General features: G+C 31.5%; 1 protein-coding gene and 1 long non-coding RNA gene across 2 annotated transcripts; one reads left to right on the forward strand and one right to left on the reverse strand.

The window, feature by feature from the left end:
• The first annotated feature begins 367 nt into the window (after positions 1–367).
• Positions 368–1,374, forward strand: LOC110273109 (uncharacterized). Its single transcript, XR_008010265.1, has 2 exons — positions 368–510; positions 945–1,374. It is a non-coding gene; the product is annotated as an uncharacterized LOC110273109 (long non-coding RNA).
• A 1,898-nt stretch (positions 1,375–3,272) lies between these two features.
• LOC127748423 (uncharacterized) lies at positions 3,273–7,849 on the reverse strand. The gene is made up of 7 exons (XM_052262932.1): positions 7,777–7,849; positions 7,570–7,686; positions 7,443–7,453; positions 3,904–3,970; positions 3,748–3,787; positions 3,488–3,653; positions 3,273–3,281 (listed from the first exon to the last, which is right to left on the reverse strand). The coding sequence occupies exons 1-7, from the start codon at positions 7,847–7,849 to the stop codon at positions 3,273–3,275; spliced, it is 483 nt and encodes a 160-aa protein (XP_052118892.1).
• Positions 7,850–11,093: the final 3,244 nt, after the last annotated feature.

Consider the following 11,093-nt stretch of genomic DNA (forward strand, 5'->3'; position numbering starts at 1 on the left):
TACCACTATTAGTATTATCAGAACTTTTTATCTCCATTAAGACACACAACTTATGAACCTAACAAAGGTTTCGGATGAATCAATATCACCTTCGAATATCATATAAACAGTAATCGAGTAATTTAAAAGGAAAGATTCAGTGCTCAAAGATAAAAAATTTATCACAACTGGTATAGAAAGCAATATTGGAGTTATTAGATACTTTGATTTGTTCATACTCTTTTTAAAGTGATAAAGTTGTTCTGTTTTACTCAGATTTGGCCAAACATGAGGTATCTATCATGGTAATGTTCTACTTTGTTCATGTGACTCTATTTCAATTCTAGACAACTGTCAATTCTCAAATAACTAGTCTATGCTTTTTGGATTTTGTTGATTGAACTAAAAACTGCACCAATTACTGTCTATATTACCCATTCCTTTGAGATAATTGGAGTACTTAGTTGTGGGTGTTACAAGATGAATCACCTTACATACTCCCCCATCTCCTCCTCATACTTATCTTCTCAGGTATTAATCATCTTCTATAATCCTTTAGCTTATTTCTTTCACTATATGCATGCACTATTATCTACTAATTTCTGTTGTTTCTCACTCTTACTGAATTGTATCAATTTATGTTTACTACCCAAGGCGTGATTTGTTTTTGTTTTAAAGGTCTCCAGAGATTTAGACCTTATGATAAACAACACTTTTACGGAGTAGCTAATCATTCTTAATACTAAGATAAAGATGACTATTCAAATGATTCATCTAAAGATAATATCTGAATCCCAATAAATAATTTAAAATGTTTGACTAATTTGCTTAACATAATACGCGTTATTATCTTAACCGTCATCTTCTCACGAAGACATAGTAACTACCTAAATAATATTATACGTAACAGAACCAATTAGCTAAAGTTCATTGATGAGGATTGGTGCATTTTTTGTTTTGGGCAGGATTAGCATGTGATTATGTAGTAAAAGGAGGAGCTTGAGCCAATGGGGCAAGGATCCCAGAACACTGGTGCCAGAAGATGATTCGTTTAAACAAATGTGAGTCACAGAAATGTTATGAGGAGTGCTCTAAAGAACAATATGGCGGTGGATATTGCAAGGGTGCCACTTGCCTCTGCACATACTATTGTAAAGATCCCCCACTCTACTAATTACCAATCCTTCTTTCTCTTATGCAGTTCTGCTTCTTCCCCCTACTATGGAACGTTTTTACTACTACATGGTTTACCAACTTTCTGCCGTATGAGCAATTCAAATTAAACAAGAAATAATTATGAGCAATGGCAATGCTATATATATTGCTAGGATTTAATTTCTAAGTTTTTCTTTTATTATACTATTATTATATCAATAAAAATGGTTAATTTTCACATTTCTTACTATTTTAATTGTTATGTAAATGAATAAATTGAACTCGTATTGCTATTAGGCCAAGTTTGCTTCTTCACCAAATAATTTGCCGGCGTTTCAAATTGACGGGAAAAAAAAGGTGGAACAAAGTAACTATAAGTTGTCATGAGTCATTACCAAACTAAATTTAATTAGTGTTTAATTATTTTAGAAATTATTTTAATTGATCTTTTTTTTTGGGAATTCTAATGCTAAGTGGCTACTATATACTCAATGGAAGTGCATTTGAACATTTGTAACCCTAACTCAGACAAGGACAAAAATAAATGAACAAGAGAAAGTAAATAGATGTTTGATTTGTATTTTTATTTTTAATATTTATGTTTTTATCCTTTTTCATAAAATTCTAAAAATATATAACACTAAAAATAAAATTATAAAATAAATATGCAAACCAAAGCATCATAAATTTGGCCATCTCAAGTATGCATTATTTTATAAGATGAAATGGTGAATGGAAAAGCCGAAAGTATGTTGTTGGTCATGTGCAAAAATTCATAAAGAAATTACAAATTAAGAGTGTTAGAGACTCAATCTGAATTGATATGATTTTCAAGTATATTTTATTAGGTTTGGATTTACTTTTTGATTCGGATTTTTTTTAGTGAACTCGTTCTAATTCAAAACGTATTTTATAATTAATATAAAATATTATAATTTTATACATTAATTTTTATATTATATATTATTATTTTAATTTAAATTAAATAATTTGTTTTGAAATAAATGTAATATAATTTTTATTAAATTTAATTTTTAAAATTTATTATATAAAATTTATAAAATTATATCCACTACTTTTATTTTAAATTAGGTAAAAATTCAGGTGAAGTCGACTTCACGTAAAGTTGATATCTGAGAGTCGTTAGATGATTTTCATCTAACGACTTTTATGTATCAACTTCACGTGAAGTCGACTTCACGTGAATTTCTACCTTTAAATTAACCTGGTTTATCCAGTTAGTTAAGATTGAATTAAATTAGTTGAGATAGACCCGATACACACTAAACATTTACAATAAATACAATTTTATTCTTCCGGTAAGACCATTTTCAGTAGGGAACTCATCTCAGTCCCTATTTATGGCCCACTTGTCATAAAAAGTGACTCCACATCAGATTTTTCGTCATAACCAATAAATAGGAACTCAATGAATCTCTCTCTTCTCCATTAGAAGTAACTAACTTTAATCCCTATTGTGGTCCCACCTAATTAATTAATTAAGTAATTAAAATTAATATAATAATAATTATTTTTTAATAATATTATTTAAATTTATAAATTCAAAATAATTCAATATTATAAAATATTAAAATAAATAACTTAAATTTGATTAGTATTTTAAATTTTATAAATAAAAATAAATAATTCAACTAAAAATTATTTTATAATATATAAAAATTAAATTTATTTTTTATGTAAAATAAATTTAATTAATTATGATTTAATATAACAATATAAATAATATTTGATATTGATTTAACATAATTATTTATATTAATTATAATTTAATATAATTAATTATTAAAGAAGAGGAACTCTATTTCTTAGCATTGGAGTTGCTCTAAATGATTTCAAATACCACTAGCATGGTAGTTATAAAAATCAGCAAACTTCACTCTTGAAAGCATCTTCACTTTTTTTCAATCACCGGGTGGGTATCTTCTCCCAACCAAGGTTTTGAAAACCGAACCGATTATCGAACCGTTTTAACTATTGATTCATTAGTTTATAGATTCAATCGGTTCGATCGTGGTTGAACCGAAAAAACTGTTTTATGATAAAATAATAAATAAAATATAAATAAACACATAAAAATATAATTATAATCTAATGTAAATTTTAAAATATCATTCAAATTAAAAGTACTACATAAACCAGAATGTTATAATTTCATTCAAATACAAATTCAAAAGTCAAAAAACAAAACAACCAATCAAACATAACATAGCAACATCAAAATGATCCAAGTTTGTCATCAATAATCAAAATCCTCCATAACTTGCTGCAGATTTGTGAAGATTCACATATTCGTTTTTCTTGTTAAATTCCAGTAACATAATTAATGACTCACCTCAAGATGTCGCTTCCGTGCTTCATCCACTCCATACAGTTGAGCTTCACAGAGAAAGCACCATATGGACTCTTCAGTATCATTCGGATTTTGTGCAACATCTAGCCGAAAACTGCTCAGCTCCTTCTTCAAATCTACGACAAAATGGAAATCCAATTCAGTCCCCCTTTTTACAGATTCATAAGCAATACATTATAAATATGCAATTCTATGTGAATAGTAATCAACAAATAAATAACAGAAGAGTGTAGAGTGAGTACCTATCAAGGTAGTAAAGGGAAAGGCCCCTTTGCCAAAGATCTGGTAACAAACACAATGAGCACAACCAAATTTCATGTAACTTGAACTCAATTTACAATCATTCCAATCCAAAGTGCTGATATAATGCTTTTTTTTCAAAATGCTTATAAACATACACGCCTTTTGATGAAGGTCCAACTCAATTGCCCTGTCAAACTCCACCAGAGACTCTGAAACATCACCCTTCGCAATTTCACAGGCATCAAGTCATATATTCCTTCAACAAAGTGTTCAACTTCACTTACCAATATGCCAAAAGTGTTTATGAATGCTAGCATGAAAACAAAGTTATCCTAATTTTCAATCCAAAACCATAACTTGAGGTTGATAGTAAACGAAGTAAAATCAAAAGCTACTCAATCAAAGAGTTCACAGTCACAGTTTAGCAGTTCATCATGTCACAAATATAAAATATCAGAGTTACTCAACGAATATAGTTCAGTTCACAGTATTAGAGTTCCAGAGCTACTCAATGAACAAAGTTTAGTTCATAGTATCATACTATCAGAGTTCACAGTATCAGAGTTCATCATGCAACAGTTATTCAATGATTCAATCAAACAATCATAAGTTCATAACTAAAAAAATATTACCTGGAACTCTTGAAAGCTCGAAGGCACCTTCAAGGCTTCAAGTACAGAACATGCAATAGGGAGAGTGGGACTTGGGAGACAACGACGCTGGATGATGGAGGTGACTGGCTGGGCGACGGCTTCAAGCAGTGGTGGAGCACCTTCAAGGGACGATGGCTGCTACGTGATGGAGGTGGCTGTTCCGACGAACGACGGCTGCTGCGCGACAGAGGTCACTAGTCGAAGGAGGTGACTGCTCGACGGAGGTAACTGGGCGACGCCGAACCTTGCTCGATGAGAATTGTGAAGGGCTGAATTGCTGAGTGCTAAAGCCAATTAGGGATTCACATCATTGATTTAGGGCTTCAGCGGCATAAATGGCAGCATTTTGCTACCCAACCCAAAAACCGATCAGGTCATGGTTCGGTTCGACCGATCGGTTACTGGCCGGTTCACCGGTTCAACTCCAGTTTTTATTTTTCGCGGTTTTGCTGATTGTCCGAACCGTCTTTGCATCCGGTTCATGGTTCGACCGGTTCGAACTGGTTTTTAGAACATTGCTCCCAACAATCATTGCTACGTGAGTGATGGTGAAAATATCAAATTTTTCTTCCAATGCTTCTTTTCACCTGAGTGAGGTAAGTCATTTTTTTGTTTTTTCATAGAGTACACTACAAGAAAAAGTAATATTTGTAACAAAAAAAATTATTATAAAAAACTAGAATTTTAAAACAAAAAGAATTTGTAACAAAAAAAATAGTTGTTGTAGTATGTCCTGTTACAAAAAGTTTTTGTAACAAAAAATGAAACTGTTACAATTCAAAGTAATATTTTGTAACAAATTTTTTTGATACAAAAACCGAAATTCATTACAAAAGTGATAACAAATTTTGATGTTCAAAATATTTTTGGTAACAAAATATTTTTTCTATCATAAAATTTTGTTACAAAATATAACTTGATTTTGTAATATTTTTTTCTCTAGTTACAAAAGCACAATATTTATTTTCTAATAATTTTTTATTTTTTTAAAACAAATTGCATGCATAATTTACTAAATTATTTTTTTAATTAACTGATATATTAACTATTTTACTAGACAAATCGACATTTATATAATATGTAAAAAACATAGATAATTCAAACATGCTTCATTTAACTAAAATTGTTTTAAAACAAAATAACATTAGTGTCTACATTGATTAGATCTATAAGTTATATTTCTTACACTAGTTCAACCAAAAGTTAAAAGTGTAACATAGATTAGTATCTCTATGAATCAAAATATTCTTGAGTCCTTTAGGTATCAAGTTGTCACCATTTTTGCACTCTTGTAAATGAGAAAAACCGAAACAAAAAATTAGAAACAAGATATAACACCAATTACAATTTTTTTTCCATTAACTTTTATCCAAAATTTTTATAAAATTTTTGGCAAAACCTCCCTTAAAACTTAGATATTTTCACCATCTACGGTTCCATAAAAAACAGTCAATTCATTACTTATTTCTCCGCCAATACACAATATAGTAATTTCAAAGTGCAAGTTACTAGGATTGTGAATTTGGGAACAAAACAAAGACCGTAGATGAAATTGAACATATGATATCTCACTAGTACCTGGATATCGACATGAAAAAATAAGTAACCATAAAGGTTTTAACTGTTCTTATTTTAGATACAAAGGCTAATCTAACAAGCTTTCTAAATCTAGAAGAGCAAGCAGCATTTTTTATTTTACAATATAACCTACTAACAATCAGATAATATGAACCCAACTGACAGTTTCATTTTTCATTTGCATACATCCTCCAAAGGTTGTAAGCCACATTTCATAATCATCAACAAATATGCATGATTATTTATTACCTCTTAATCAAATATATATAATCAAAATGTTTTCAAAATGCTCAGTAATTTACTATGCACATGTCAACGTTCAGAAGAACTTACAAAGAAGTTACATAATTTAAAAGTTAGGTAAAAATAAGTCAAAATCTGTTTTAAAAACCAACAAGCTTGGTATCTTTCAACTTGTATAACTTTTACTACAAAACTTCAAATAGGCTAAAGTTTGGTTATAGACTCCTAACTTATCTAGAAACAAGTGTGTCTTGGTTGCAACCCGACTGCTATTCAATTCTAAGAGTTACAAGCATTGGAAGTTGTTGCATAACTTGTTGAAAACTGATTCACTCCAACTTTAACCATTAACATTCAAAAATTCACAACTCCCAATACTTAACTCCTAAAATTCTGAAGTTTTAGGACAATGAACCAAGTTAATCAAAGTTTAAAACAAAATTAGTTTTGCCCCCAAAACTCAGTTCATAGGAATCACAGCAAGACAAAAAAGTTACTGTCCTGTTGAATTTTTCTGCTGCAGGACAGATTTATCGACCTAATTTTAAAAATTCGCCATAAATTGTATTTTTAAGGAAAATATCTCAAATTTTCCAGTCCAGCTCTACACATTCCCAAGTTTAATCCAGATTTGGTCTCGTATAATTCTGATCATCACAGAATTAGTTATAGCTTTTCAAAGTTTCTGACTTCGTTTAAAAGTAATGCAGAAAATCTGATTTTACAATACAACTTTGAAAAATCATAACTAATTCTCTAGTTAATACGAAACCTTAAAAATTGAATATTAATAACTGTACCTATTGTAGTTCACTTAGCTTTTAGTCTCATATCATTCTAATCACTATTAAGATGTCGGTTCACTTTCAAAGTTGCCGTTTCATTCCAAAACTTCAGATTGTCAACAAGTAGTTTAGTATTTCAAAATTCAACCCCTTTAATACTTCTCAAAATCAAGTCCAAATCAACTACCAACCAAATTCATCACCATCACAATACATCAATAACCAGCTCAATGATAACAATCCAATATAATCATCAAAATTCAGAAATTCTCAACAATTGGTCATCAAACAATTCCCAATCCACATAATCAATCAATATCACAAATCAACAATCCAAATCACAATCTCAAATCAACAATCCAAATCACAATCTCAACCATTTCAATCACAATCTTAGCCACAATTCAACATTCATATAATCAATCAATCACTCACGACTATTATACCTATTTGCAGTTATCCAATAAACTTTATAGACATTCTTAAATTAAACTCGTTTAAGTTAAACCCCCTACCTCGATTAGCTGAAACCGCAGGAATTAACCACGATAAATCCGATTACTTTGAATCCACAACAACAGCGACAACTCCAACATGACCACGACGGCAGCATCATCACCAATTTTAATCCCACTCACAGCAACCACAATTTCGACGATTCCAGCAGAATACAATGATACTAAAATGGAGATATCAACTATTGAAATTAAGATAAAAACATAGCAGAGAAATAGGATGTTAACAGAGCATGAATGGAAGCATTACGAACAGGAGGTTCGGTGTCGGAACGGAAAGGATGGCGCGGCAGCTTGTCTTCTCCGGTGACAAGCTTCAACTGTCATAATTCCAACAAACACAACAGAGCCAGGAATATCAGGCAAACAGAGGGTTGTTATAGAGTAAATAAGGTTCAGAGGTGGTGATTATGTTAGCTAGGCACGATTAACTCACCAGGAACGACGGCGGCAACCAAGAATTCCGGTGACAACGACAACACTGTGAATTTCTTATTTCTCTTTCTGTGAATTATTTTGTGCTTAATGCCAAGAAACTCCAAATACAAAGGTCTTGTTTTGTCAGTCTTCTAGTCGATTGATGAGCGGATATTTTATACGCTTTTTGGGGGTAATTTCATATAGATTTTAGTATATTCTAGTTAGTTTTTAGTATAATTTTATTAGTTTTTAGGAAAAATTCATATTTCTAAACTTTACTATGAGTATGTGTATTTTTTTGTAATTTCAGGTATTTTCTGGCTGAAATTGAGGGAGCTGAGCAAAAATCTGATTTAGGCTGAAAAAGGACTGCTGATGCTGTTGGATTCTGACCTCCCTGCACTTGGAATGAATTTTTTGGAGCTACAAGAGTCCACTTGGCGCGCTCTCAATTGGGTTGGAAAGTAGAAATCCAGGGCTTTCCAGCAATATATAATAGTCTATACTTTGTTCGAAGATAGATGACGTAAACTGGCGTTCAACGTCAGTTCCATGTTGCAGTCTGGAGTTCAACGCTAGAAACAGGTTGCAAGTTGGAGTTCAGCGCCAGAAACAGGTTACAACCTGGCGTTCAACTCCAGAAACAACCCAGGCATGTGAGAAGCTTAAGTCTCAGCCCCAGCACACACCAAGTGGGCCCCATAAGTAGATTTCTGCACTATCCATCTTAGTTTACTCATTTTCTGTAAACCTAGGTTACTAGTTTAGTATTTAAACAACTTTTAGAGACTTATTTTTGTATCTCATGACATTTTTAGATCTGAATTTTATACTCTTTGACGGCATGAGTCTCTAAACTCCATTGTTGGGGGTGAGGAGCTCTGCAGCATCTCGATGAATTAATGCAATTATCTATGTTTTCCATTCAAACACACTTGTTCCTATCTAAGATGTTCATTTGCGCTTCACCATGAAGAAGGTGATGATCCGTGACACTCATCACCTTCCTCAATCCATGAACGTGTGCCTGACAACCACATCCGTTCTACATTAGATTGAATGAGTATCTCTTAGAATCCTTAATCAGAATCTTCGTGGTATAAGCTAGAATTGATGGCGGCATTCATGAGAATCCGAAAAGTCTAAACCTTCTCTGTGGTATTCTGAGTAGGATTCAAGGATTGAATGGCTGTGACGAACTTCAAACTCGTGATTGTTGGGCGTAGTGACAGACGCAAAAGAATCAATGAATTCTATTCCGACATGATCGAGAACCAACAGATGATTAGCCGTGCTGTGACAGAGCATTTGGACCATTTTCACTGAGAGGATGGGAAGTAGCCATTGACAACGGTGACACCCTACATACAGCTTGCCATGGAAGGAGTCTTGCGTGTGTGAAGAGGAGTACAAGAGAAAAGCTGAAATAAAGAGGACAAAGCATTTCCAAAACTCCAATATATTCTCCATTATGAAGTAACAATTAATTATTTTATGCCCTTTCACTTTATTTTACAATTGAGACTAAAGAACCCTATTGGTATCCTGACTAAGAATAATAAGATAACCATAGCTTGCTTCAAGCTAACAATCTCCGTGGGATTCGACCCTTACTCACGTAAGGTATTACTTGGATGACCCAGTGCACTTGCTGGTTAGTGGTACGAATTGTGTAAAGTGAGATCACAATTTCGCCTACCAAGTTTTTGGCGCCGTTGCCGGGGATTGTTCGAGTTTGAACAACTAAAGGTTTATTTTGTTGCTTAGATTAGGAATAATTTATTTTTGTTGCTATAGAGTCATTAAATATGAGTCCTTTATTTTCTTTTCAAAATTTTTTTTTCAAAAATATTATTTTTCCTTATTAATTTTTAATTTTTATGTGAGTTTAGTTTTATACTTTAAGTTTGGTGTCAATTGCATATTTCATATTTTTCTTTAAATTTTCGAATTTATGTTCTTTATTTTTCCTTGATCTTCAAATTGTTCTTGTTAAATTTTCTTGTTTGATCTTTGATTTTTCCTATTTTGTGTATTTTCATGTTTCCTTGTGCTTTTTCAAAATATTAGTTTTCAAAAAATATATTTTTTATATACAATATTAAAACACGTTACATTTATAGCTCAGTTGGTTAGAACGTTGGCTTATGTTCTTGGCAATTGGGTATCTTCCTTTTAAAACTTTTTTCAAAAATAATTTTTCTTTGATTAAATCTTGTGCCAAACTTTAAGTTTGGTGTTTTCTTGTTAATCTTTCTTTAATTTTCAAAAATTTTATTGTGATTTTCTAAAAAATTTAAGTTTGGTGTTCTTTCTTTTGTTCTTGGTGTTCTTGTGAATCTTCAAGGTGTTCTTGAGTCTTCCTTGTGTTTTGATCTTAAAATTTTTAAGTTTGGTGTTCCTTGGTGTTTTCCCTCCAAAATTTTCGAAAAAAGGAGCATTAGATCTAAAAAAATTTAAGTCTTGTGTCTTTTGTGTGTTTTTCTCTTTCATCATAAAATTCAAAATTCAAAAAAATATATTTTTAACTAATTTTAAGCCATATTTTCGAATTTTTTTAAAAAAAAATTTAGATTTCAATTTCAAAAATATCCTAATCACTTTCTCACTCCTCACTTTTCGAAATTTTTCAAAAAAAACTTTCAAATTTTTTATTTTTATTTATTTTTATTTCTTTTTATTTATTATTTTAGTCTTTATTTTAATTTATTTTGTTATATCAGAAATTATTTTTTAAAATAAATCCACATCATCTTCCTTTTTCCATCATGAACTTAAGTGGAAATGAACAGTCCAGAAGGACTCTGGGGTCATATGCTAACCCCACTACTGCTTCATATGGGAGTAGTATCTGTATACCCTCCATCGGAGTCAATAATTTTGAGTTGAATCCTCAGCTCATTATCATGGTGCAGCAAAGTTGCCAGTATTCTAGTCTTCCACAGGAAGAACCTATAGAGTTTCTGGCACAGTTTTTACAAATTGTTGACACAGTACATGATAAAGAAGTAGATCAGGATGTCTATAGAGTGTTACTGTTTCCATTTGCTGTAAAAGACCAAGCTAAGAGGTGGTTAAATAACCAACCTAAGGACAGCATAAAGACATGGAAACAGCTGTCAGAAAAATTCCTGAATCACTATTTCCCTCC

This window comes from Arachis duranensis, chromosome 6 (genome assembly GCF_000817695.3).
Source record: "Arachis duranensis cultivar V14167 chromosome 6, aradu.V14167.gnm2.J7QH, whole genome shotgun sequence".
Lineage (NCBI taxonomy): Eukaryota > Viridiplantae > Streptophyta > Magnoliopsida > Fabales > Fabaceae > Arachis > Arachis duranensis.